At 45.1% G+C, this 12,114-nt stretch overlaps 1 protein-coding gene across 1 annotated transcript in view; it reads left to right on the plus strand.

Moving 5' to 3' along the window:
- Positions 1–12,114, plus strand: part of snx25 (sorting nexin 25) — a 73,100-nt gene that overhangs the window by 57,322 nt on the left and 3,664 nt on the right. Inside the window, exons 12-17 of the mRNA XM_076291831.1 lie at positions 384–524; positions 1,277–1,390; positions 2,795–2,956; positions 4,858–4,975; positions 9,247–9,313; positions 11,403–11,584. Of these exons, the coding sequence (XP_076147946.1) occupies positions 384–524; positions 1,277–1,390; positions 2,795–2,956; positions 4,858–4,975; positions 9,247–9,313; positions 11,403–11,584 (784 nt within the window). The remainder of the gene's footprint in view (positions 1–383; positions 525–1,276; positions 1,391–2,794; positions 2,957–4,857; positions 4,976–9,246; positions 9,314–11,402; positions 11,585–12,114) is intronic.

The raw sequence follows: 12,114 nt of genomic DNA on the forward strand, positions 1-12,114 counted from the left end.
GTGAGGTGAAGCACACACTAACCCACAGCAGTGAGCTGCCTGCTACAGTGGCGCGCAGGGAGCAGTGAGGGGTTAGGTGCCATGCTCAAGGTCAGGGCACTTCAGCAGTGGATGTGGGCATGAGAGAGCTTAACCACTTCCCCCACCCACATTTTTCTAACTGGTCGGGGATCGAACCAGCAACCCTTCGGTTTCAAGCCCAAAGCCCTAACCAGTAGGCCACAGCTGCCCCTATGCATATGCATCCGAGATGTACTTGTGTGAGTGTCCCTCTCTCCCCTCCCCGGCTGTACTGGACTCATCCCTGTGTGTGTGTGTGTGTGTGTGTGTGTGTGTGTGTGTGTGTGTGCGTGTGTGCGTGCATGCGTGCGTGCGCTCTGCAGGCGTCTGAGGAGAACGGAGAACAGGTGCCCTTCTACTCGGTGGCCGTTAGCCTGCCTGAGGGCGAGGACACCAAGAGCAACCGCTGGACCGTCACTAGGAAGCTCCCGGAATTCCAGGCCCTCCACAGGAAGCTCACCGAGGTAACACACTTACAGAACACCCCCCGCCCCGCGAGTGAGATCACTTCCTGTTTCTGTGATTCCGTTCACCTCAGTGGGCATAGTAGGGACATGTAAAACTATCAACATGGTGTCCATTGATACTGCAGCACCCAAACAACATTTGGTCAGACGCATACTCGGATGTCAGTGTAGTGCAACATGGTAATGGTGATGAATGTCCGATGAATGTCTTTGTTGTTTTGTTGGAAAAGCTAAGTATGAATACAGATGGAGACGTGTTTTTCTAAAGTAGCAGAAGGTGCACGCACATCCAACTTAGTACAGGTGCAGGGTAAAGTAGATCCGTGACATAAAGAAAAAAGTACCCGCACACTGTTGCTGCTGCTCCCGAAGTGATTTATTACACAACGTTTCGACCAATGTTGGTCTTCGTCAGGTGTACACTTTTTCCACCACCTCCACCTCCACCTACCAGATGTGCAGATACACACCGTCAGTAGTCTGATGCATTAAAATGCCACTGAGATCTGATGCACTTTCTCTCAGCGCCGCATACTGTGACGACCAAGGGAGCGAGCATGACTCATCAGTTGAGCCGCATATGTGCAGATCCATCACTAAAGATGGCACACCACCACAGACAGATCCATCACTAAAGATGGCACGCCACAGCAGACAGATTTGTAATGTGGATTCTTTTGCTCACTTTTTCAAATATGTTTTTCTATTTCCATCTGTCCCTTGCTCTCTTCCCCTAATTTATCTTGCAGTGTTTCCCCTCTTTGAAGAAGGTCCAGCTGCCGTCGCTGAGTAAACTGCCATTCAAATCCATCGACCAAAAATTCCTTGAGAAATCCAAAAACCAGCTCAACGCCTTCTTACAGGTGAGACACGGACTGCATGCCATCTCTTTCCCCAATTCGAAACACCTAAAACCCTTTTCTGAAAATGTCTGTGGTTTCTCGACCCCAGGATGTAGCCCCAGTACAGAAAAGGAAATGGATGAATTAGGTAGCGGCGTCTGTAATGTAATGTCATCTCTCCCTCAATTATGTTTTCTCTTTCTCTCGCTGGAGGGCCAACACATACACCATCATCACTGTTTTGGTGGCGTTTTTCATGTCGTGTCTGGCGCCTAGTATGCCCCCCCCGGCCCTAGGCCACATGTTCTCATACATGACAACAAAAGGCTGCACAGGTGCCCTTTTTTAGCTGAAGGGTGTCTGCAAGATGGCACCCGCTACACAGATTGAAAATAAAAGCCGTGCTTTTTAGTCCGCCAGCTGCCAGCCGCAGCCTGTAGTCTAGCAGGGGAAGGGGCATCAGCCTGCTGAGGCTCAGTGGAGATTGGTGGCTGGTGTGAGACGTGACTGGACATTGGAGCACATTTCTGTCTTTGTTTTTTGGTGAAATGTAACTTGGTTTTTATTGCTAAAGCTTGTCATTTTGTGATAGTTTGAAGTGTGAGAGCATTGAAGCAGGAGAGGTTTGGTGTCCTTGAGGGGATTATTTTAGCTATATGTTCCTACTACCAACCAGCCTCTGAATATTGGCACATTTGGTCTTTGTTTTGACAGAATATGGCCAGATTTGTGTTGTCAAAACCTGTTATTTTATGGTGATTTGAAGGGAAAGTGCCTTTAAGCGTGAGCATGTTTGATGTTTCCTAAGGGGGGAATTTTAGCTCGATTTGAGCACTTGAATACCTTTATTTTATGAAGGCTGCAGGCTTTAGCGAAATGTGTTTGTTTTGTCATCCCAATGTTTTTTATACATGTTGATGTCAGACAGGGTTCTATTAAGAAGTGAATGGCTTGCAAAACAAGCTGTAAAATGAGATTGACGTGGAAATGTTGATAATAAATGAGGCTGTAAAAACCAGTTTGGGGGGAATGTAAACACACCACCAATAAAAACAATGCAATAAAACAGACGAGGAAGTAGCTAAATTACTTCCTTATTACTTTGGATGAACCAGCTTTCAGGCACATTTTCAGCCAAGGCATGGAGTCAGCAGGCTCAATATCCATCTGGTCAGATGTTGTCGGGCCAAGACGGCAAAGTCCACATCCCCTGTGGCCTTTTCACTTGACTGATTACTCTCATATAGACCTAATGACTCTCTCAGACTCTCCAGTAGCAGGATTCGTAGCACCCATCTTGGCTAGATGTCAATCACCCTCATTGTGTGGTGGTATACACATCACACATAGGTTGCCTTGATGGGAAAGAAAGCAGGCGGTTGGATGACCTTTGACCTTTGGTTGGTGTGTGGTGTTGTCCTGCAGAAGATGCTGATGGACGAGCGCATGTGCCAGAGCGAGGCGCTGTACGCCTTCCTCAGCCCCTCCCCCGAGCACCTCAAGGTCATGGACATCCAGAAGAAGTCCTCCTTCTCACTGGCCTCTTTCCTGGAGAGGCTGCCTGGCGACTTCTTCTCCCATCAGGAGGTGAGAGACCTCCCCCAGACACACACACACACACACACACACACACCTGTTGACTATTTCCCTGTTTTTACCCTTGCTGTGTGTGTGTGTGTGGGGGGGGGGGGGGGGGGCATAAATGCCTTCTTTTAAAGACCGGTGTGTATATATATATATATATATATATATATATATATATTAGGGGTGTAACGGTACACAGAAGTCACGGTTCGGTTCATACCTCGGTTCGGACATCACGGTTCGGTACGAGTTCGGTACAATGGCGGGAAAAGCAAAACAAAAATGCAGATAGCATTTTTTTTTTGTACATTTCTCAGGCTGTACCACCTAGTGTCCTACAGTCTCTTTCCTGAGCTATCTGCAACAGCCTGAAGTGTGTAAGATGTAGGCTAAACAGTACAATAAGTACCCAGACTCCATCTGTAACTTGTAAACAAAATAAAACAATCAGCTATAAAACTGAAAATAGGCCTACAGCATCTCTTATTTCTGAAAGTGCAAATTACATAGAAAAATTATTTTTAAAAATCCACTTAAGCAAGACCTTCAACATCTGTGTTTAGTTGTATATGGAAGGGTCTACAATTTGCCTCAATATTTGTCATTGTGTGTAAAGTAATAATCTAGCCTACTAACTGTGAAAATATCACACTATTTTGCCTTTTTTTTAAAAAAAACAAACACCCACTGGGGCGAAATTGCTCCTTTCATTTCATAAAGAGACTACAACTAGAAGTCACGTGACTTTGCCCTTTGACGTTAACTCACCGTAGCATGGTTTGTTTATTAGCCTGGTTAGCGTTGTCACTTTACTGTCACTTAACACTACCAGCTCCTCATGTGAGAAGTTACAAGTTACCACGCGATTTACATAGCTTTCTGTCATTACGAAATCGTTTAATTTAAGCCATAGGTTTTGGCCCTATTTGTATGTATCCAAAGGCTGCTGAAGCGCAGGGGAAGTTTTTTACCCCTCGTTTCAGTGATTGGTAGCTAGCCTACTACATCATCTGGGTGATGGCTTCTAATATGTGTAGCATTTTTCCACTCACATACCCAACAACTGCTGAACAATGCCGACACACAGTTTCATCTTATCCACCACTCTTTCGCCTGTACTAACGTTACTGTAACTGAAGTTCTCAAACTTGCGATCTTAAAGAGACCAGCGGATCCTCTAACTCTTGTGGGTCGCCACCACTTGCTTATGTTGATCTCTCTGATCAATCTCTGACTGACTTGACCGACGACCTGACAAAAAAAGAACATAGGCGCCAATCAGAGCTTCAGAGCTAAGGCGAGGCTACAGATTAGCGTTAGGTGTCGCTAAAGAACTCCCGTAACTCTCGCTACTTAACAGTAATTGCGCATGACATTAATTAATCCGCACACGAGTTTTATGTATTTTGATACCGTATATTCTCCGTGTAAATTCATGCACCGAACCGTGACGCCCGTACCGTTTCGGTTCAATACGAATACATGAACCGTTACACCCCTAATATATATATATATATATATATATATATATATATATATATATATATATATATATATACCGGTATATATATATATATTCTTCACAACAAACTTCAAAGCTTTTTTAAGCTTTAGCTTATTAGCTCTAGACTAAGTGCATCTGAAGCCCTCTGCTGCTAAACAGGCCAAGGTACCAGTACCAGTGTACATTCACTACTGCTCCTTCACACTTCAGTAGCCTGAGGCCTGCTGTTTTACAATCACACCATTTGAAAGCAGCATCACGGCGTAGATAGCCAGCTATTTATGTTGGGGTATGACTCATCCAGGCAAAGAAAGAAACAAGCGTAGCCGTCCTCTAAGACCCAGGGTGGGACACATTCATGAGGCTCATTTCCGGGGCGTGTGATTTCCTGTGCCATCAGGAGGAGGCGGAGGACGACAGTGACCTCTGGGACTACGGCGACGAGGCCGACGGGAAGAAGGACGCCCTCGCCGAGCCGTGCTTTATGCTCATCGGAGAGATCTTCGAACTCAGGGGCAGTGAGTGGCACCTGTGATGCAGCTCACATGGCACAGAGGATTGTGTGTGTGTGTGTGCGTGAGTGTGAGCGTGTGTGTGTGTGTGTGTGTGTGTGAGTGTGAGGGTGTGATTGTGTGTGTGAGTGTGTGTTTGAGTGTGTTTGAGTGCATAATTATGCATATCAGAAGCCTGTATCTATGTCTGTATCTGGGTGTGTACATGCGTACGTGTGTGTGTGCGTGTGTATGCTTGTGTGTGTGTGTGTGTTTGAGTGTGTATATGTATGTGAGGGGGTTCTGTGTGTGTGTGTTTGAGTGTGTATTTGAGTGTGTCAGGGGTTGCGGGCTGCTTTCCTCATGCATAATTATGCATATCAGAAGCCTCTGTCTATGTCTGTATCTGGGTATGTACATGCGTACGTGTGTGTGCGTCTGTGTGTGTGTCTGGGTTAGCATGTATGCTATGTACTATGCACTCATGAGCCCCCTGTATAGCTTGATTGGCATCAAACTGTTGTAAGGTGGTTGTGCACATCCATTGACTTCAGCGAGCCACCTGCACTCGTCTGACGAACAGTGTCTTTCCTCCTCTCTTTCTCCATGGCGCTCCTGCACTCGTCTGACGAGCAGTGTCTTTCCTCCTCTCTTTCTCCACAGCGTGCTGTCCTTATTCCTCCCAGCGTCAGTCCCCCCCCCTCGGCGCTCCCTAACAGGAGCCGAAGCCTGTCGTTACCACTGGTCATTCCATCACGCGTCAGTCCCCCACACACAGCCTCATTACGCTCCCATTGATTTAGACTCTCCAGCAAATTGACTTGAACTCCTTTCAGGGGTTTCTCAGCAGACGGTTTCACCACTTGCACAGACAAACAGAAGTAGGGGTGTTGTAATGACACTTTTACGACTTCCTTGTGCATAACTTTGTCTACTAGGCTGTTGGTTTCTGGTATACACAGATAGGAACAATTTAGTAATGCTCAGGCATGTGAACAGGAAGTTCAAAACCAACGCATGTCCTTCATCAGCCTCCTATTTCCACTAGCTTGAGTTACTTGAGTGACTCAGTACTACTTGGAAATAGTTGCAAAGTCACTGGTAACAGGATATACAGTACAGTTGTTTTGGAAATAGAGTTTGGTATGCTGTTGTTAGGGCTATTAAATATGGCACATGTAAATTGGCAGACTAAAGGTGATGATCATTGGGGCAACTTTTTGAGCAATGTTGTTGGGCAACCACCAGGGTAGGAATTTCACGGCGGCCACGACGGCCATGGCCCCACGTAGCCCCTTGCGTTGGCCGTGAGGCCCCTTTGAAAATCAGAGGTTTACAGGCCACGGTGGCCTTGGTGCCCCCTTCTTTCAATATTCTGCTTTGCGTCCTACTAATAGCGATTTTTATTTAGCCTGTGGCCTGTCAAAATAATCTTAGCATTCACAGCGCGAATTAATTTAGTCTTTTACGCAGTGGAGAAAGTGACAGCGCAAGAAAGAAAGTGCGTCCAAATTCACCCATTCTCAGTTGAACTACTCGCGAAGTAGCCTATTCATCACACAGACATCACAAGTATCACATGAAAGAGCTTTTTCTCAGCTTTTAAACAATGTTAGCCGATAATTGCTGTGTTGAACGGTTCGCGAGAAAAGTAAATAGGCCTAATATAATTCAATTTAATCATACATTCTACTAAAGGTTTTGCGTCCCATGATCTCCCTACCCATTCATCTGGGTGGAATACTTTACGAACCCTTCTTTTAACACATGACAAACCATATATCAGAATAAATAGGAGACCTTACCGAACACAAAGGTGTAAAGCAGTCTTCTGTACAGTTAGCCGTTCCAGAGTAATCCAGTTTTGAATTTGCAGGAAAGTTCGACATACATGGATGTCTCCAAATTTGGGCTTTAAGTTTTACAATGTGTTTAAATTGTTCCACATGATTTCATAACGGGCCAAATACAAAATAAATGTTACAAATATCGCCTAGATATTGGTAAATCAGAGGACAGCTGACTAAGAGTTTGTGAAAGTAGCCTTAATGATCACAAAATGCTAAGCATGCATCTAGGCTATTTGAGTTTCTTAAAGCTGAGCTGTGCTTAAATTGTTCAATACATGATTTCATAACAGGCCAAATATAAAATAAATGTTATATATAGCCTAGATATCTGTAAATATTAGATGGTCAGATGATTTACAGTTCTATGTAATATGTCATGTTTCATGTTTTTGTAAAGTTTCATACAGTGATGCAGGTCTACTGCAGTGAATAGGCTAAATACAACTTTGATACTTTTTATAGCCTACTACTGTATAGTTAACTTTGGCCTTGGTGCCCTGACATGTGGCCTTTGTGCCCCCCACCAAATATGCCCAACTGAAGGCCAAGTGGCCTTGCCCCCAGAATGGTGAAATTCCAAGCCTGGCAACCACATAATTTGCCTACTGATGATTGAAGTACTGCAGAATTTTTTTTACGACGGATTTCAATGGGAATGTACCCGAACAACAATACTGTGGCACATTGCCCAGCAGCACTGCTCAATAAATTGCCTCATATAGCATCAGCTTAAAGGAGAACTCTGGCATGGGTCAGCCTACAGCCATGTTGTTAGAGGGCTCTCGGCTCTGGCATGGGTCAGCCTACAGCCATGTTGTTAGAGGGCTCTCGGCTCTATCAGCATCAGAACAATGACTAAAAAGGAAAGAAATATCTGTGCAACATTAATTTAGCTGTCATGCTACTGGCGAGAATGGCTAGGCAGCTTTACAGCTACCATTTGGGGGCAGAAACCCAAAGACAAAGTAAACCGCTTTTTGTGCCTCTGAAGGGGCTCAATATGTCATTAAAAGTGCTGAGCAACATGGACAGGGGCGCAAGCAGTCAGTCACATACCTGTTTTCTTCAGTTGCTTAGTGTCAAGTCCAACTGGTCATACTAGTTGTTGCCGTATGAATATTTTGATATTTGGCATCAGTCTTGGTTCAGAGGTGCTGATGGATATAGACCTGTGCAACCTGTTGCTCGTCTGCAGCTTCTTAGTCACACTGAAGACATCCCAGCAGAGCAGCTCAAAACCGTTTAACACTACAGGAATACTACAGCATGAACTCTGCCTTTGAATATGTTCAGAAAAGTCAGAAATATAACAGGGCCTTACATTACAGAGCAAAATATATACACGCTTTTCTGTAGCGACTCAGTGGCACACTCTTGGCTGCCCACACTATAGGGATATGGGACGCCACAACAGGCCAGGCCATTGAGCATGCAGATGCTCATCTGTTCGCCCACAGCAGGACCTCTGTGTCGTGTGTAATGAGATGTGTGTAATGTGTGAATGTGTCTGTTCTGCATGTGGAGTAGGGGGATGAGACGTGTGTAATGTGTAAATGTGTCTGTTCTGCATGTGGAGTAGGGGAATGAGACGTGTGTAATGTGTGAATGTGTCTGTTCTGCATGTGTAAAGCGCCATGAGACATGTGTAATGTTTTGCCGCTCTATAAGTGATATCCTCATCCAATTTCAATTTTCTATTTAATACCATACCGTAATTTCCCAACTACCGGTATTAGCCGCAGCTTATGCATTGATTTTGCAAATGGGGGCAGTTAACATGGTATTAATATGGTTTTGTTTCTTTTAACTTACATAAAACACTGTTCTGCGAATTATATATGATGCGGCTAATAGACAGGAAATGACTGTAGTGCCTTTTGAGTGGATTTCAGCTGTGAGCTGAGTGGAAGTGAAAGGAAATAAAAGGTTCTTTGGGACTGTGCTGTTGTGCAGCTGACCACAGCTGTGGGGTTCTAGAATAGAACAACGGAAGGTTGGGAGTTCCATCCTAGAGACTTTACATTTAGATGTATTCATTTAGCATCTAGCTGTTATCCAAAGTGACTTACAATATGAGGAATAACATTCAAGCTACACTGCAAAGCTTAAAAAAGAAAACACTAAGGCAATAAGCACTACTACCAGAGGTGGAGAGTGCACAAGTGTAAGGACTAGTCAAAGTGTAATCGAAGGAGAAGAGGGAGAGAAGAAAAGAAAACACATTCATGTTAGGTGTGTTGGGTTGGGTTAGGTGTGTTGGGTTAAGTGTGTTGGGTGTGTTGGGTGGTTAGATGTGTTGGGTGTGTTAGATGTGTTGGGTGGGTTAGATGTGTTGGGTGGGTTAGATGTGTTGGATGGGTTAGATGAGTGGAATGGGAGGATTGGTCTTGTGTGGTGTCAATGCTATAGGCTGTACACTTACCCTCCCCTCTTCTCTGTGTCTCACAGTGTTCAAATGGGTACGGAAGACACTAATTGCACTAGTTCAAGTCACATTTGGACGGACCATCAACAAGTAAGTTCCAGCGTTTCTTGCTTTGTGCAAGTCATGATAAAGTAGTCTGCAGAAATGAATGAAAGTGGATCTGGAAACCAACTGCCTCCTGGGATGCAAATAAACAAAGAAATGTTTATTGTCTGTACCCAAACAAAAGCAAATATCAAACTCTGTTGTTTGTTTGAAAATCAATACAAAACTTTGAACACACAAGCTAAAGTGGAGTTGTTTTCTATTTTGTTTTTATTGTCAAACCAGTAAAATTCATTAAAAAGATGAAAGGAAAAAGCTAGCTTAATTGAGCAGTCAGCCTCCTATCAGTGGTAGTGACCTTAGAACCAGGGCTATGGATGGAGTGTAGTGAACTGTTAGAACCAGGGCTGTGGATGGAGTGTGTTAGAACCAGGGCTATGGATGGAGTGTGTTAGAACCAGGGCTATGGATGGAATGTAGTGGAACTGTTAGAACCAGGGCTATGGATGGAGTGTAGTGGAACTGTTAGAACCAGGGCTATGGATGGAGTGTAGTGGAACTGTTAGAACCAGGGCTATGGATGGAGTGTAGTGAACTGTTAGAACCAGGGCTATGGATGGAGTGTAGTGGAACTGTTAGAACCAGGGCTATGGAAGTAGACTAGTGGCTCTGTAAGAGGCCTGCAGGTGTTAGCACTGGGCTCTGACCAACTGATCTGAGTTGGTGGTATGAGGTCGGGGGGGGGGGGGGGGGGGCTGTGTCAAGCCTAATGACGGGGCTGGCCTGGTGGGGTGCCGGGGCTTTGTGTACTATGACAAGTCAAATGACCACATTCTCACGCCTACCTCCACTCAAAACACACTTAACATGCTCACACAAGAGCACAAGAGAGAGAATGTGACGCACGCATACACGCGCACACACTTAACATATACTTAAACCCAATTATAACACACACACACACACACACACACACCACATCAGAACCTCTTCTTTTTGAATGTTGTCAGCTTTCTAATAGCTGGACATTATTGGCCCTTGTCCCAAGTGTCCCAGAGAGTGGGCGTTGATGGGTTTGTTTGGTGATGAGGATGATTTGCTCCCTCACAGTAACACAAGCCAATCACGTTTCACATAACAATTACACAAGCCAATCACGTTTCATATTCAGGGTGCCCTTGGGGATTGTGTTGTGTCTTTCAAGCAACTGTTCATTATGGTTTTGGTAGAGCAGCCTAATTATGCTTCTTAGAGCAGCCTAGTTGTGCTTCTTTGATCTTGCCACTAGCTAATGGCCAGGCTGTGTGTGGCTGCACTGATCAATGTGGAATAGAGAAACCTGCTGCTTGTTTGCTGCTTCCGAGGGAGGGGTTCAAACAGGGCAGTTTCATTCAGACAACTCCTTCATTGAAACACCAGGTACATTCATGTGTCACAAGACAAGATGCTGTTATTTTTCCTTGCCTTTATGTACTTTTGGTAGAAGTCCTGTTGACTTTTGTCCTGAACCTGCCTAATCATGGCAATTATTGTTTTTGAAAATTCTGGATTACATGCTAGCTGCCTGGTTCATGTTGTTTTGCTGTTAGAGTCCTCCTTAAGTGAAATTCACAGATGTCCATAGACCAGTGTGTTTCAGTGTCTTCTTCTCTGCACCATTCTTCTCTGCACCATACTGGTACTTAACACTAAATGTACATGACCGTTTAAGTGCCTGTCGCAGAAGAAACATGTCACAAGCCACCTGGATTCAGTTCCCCATTGTACCAGCTCTAACCCTCGCTGGATTTAAATATCTATTAGAAGTGACACCATTTGATTCTTTCAGACACATGTGAACACGTTCAAAATGGAAAGTCAGCACACAGCTTATGTTGAATTACATTACTGTTGTGTGATGTCACACTCCATAGCCTCTTTCTGTGTTGCTCTTTGCCTTTTTTTTTCTCTTCTTGTCTCTCTCTCTCTCTCTCCCTCTCTGACTCTCTCTTTCTCTCTGACTCCCTCTCTCTCTCCCTCTCTGACTCTCTCTTTCTCTCTGACTCCCTCCCTCTCTCTCTCTCTCTCTCTGACTCCCTCTCTCTCTCTCTCTGACTCTCCCTCTCTCCCCCCCCCCTCCTGGCCCACTCTGCAGGCAGATCAGAGACACGGTGAACTGGATCTTCAGTGAGCAGATGCTTGTTTACTACATCAACATTTTCCGGGACGCCTTCTGGCCCAACGGGAAGCTGGCGCCCCGCGCTGAGGCTCGCTCCGACTCGGAACGCCGCGAGACCAAGGAGAGGGCCCAGCAGAAGCTGCTGGATAATATCCCAGGTAAACCCTGGCTTATCTTCAGCTACGCCCAGAGAAACCCCTTCTGACACACATAAACAGCTATCTGGGTATTATCTATCTAAATATGAAATGCTACTCCTCATATGGTCTGTCTGACTGAGTATTAAGTATAAGTATAAGTATATATACTCTTTTGATCCCGAGAGGGAAATTTGGTCTCTGCATTTATCCCAATCCGTGAATTAGTGAAACACACTCAGCACACAGTGAACACACAGTGAGGTGAAGCACACACTAATCCCGGCACAGTGAGCTGCCTGCAACAACAGCGGCTGCAGTGAGGGGTTAGGTGCCTTGCTCAAGGGCACTTCAGCCATGCCTACTGGTCGGGGTTCGAACCGGCAACCCTCCGGTTACAAGTCCGAAGTGCTAACCAGTAAGCCACGGCTGCCCCAATATTAATATTGAGTGGAAGTGAAAGAGCATTTCTCCTTTTGGACTCCACGACATATATTGGCTCATCTGCCAATCGAAAGTGCTATGCCCACTTGTCTCCAAGGCAACTGTCT

This window comes from Alosa pseudoharengus, unplaced genomic scaffold (genome assembly GCF_046254945.1).
Source record: "Alosa pseudoharengus isolate Yale_2024_CS ecotype anadromous, Long Island Sound unplaced genomic scaffold, YU_APseudo_1.1 YU_APseudo_1.1_scf_19, whole genome shotgun sequence".
Lineage (NCBI taxonomy): Eukaryota > Metazoa > Chordata > Actinopteri > Clupeiformes > Clupeidae > Alosa > Alosa pseudoharengus.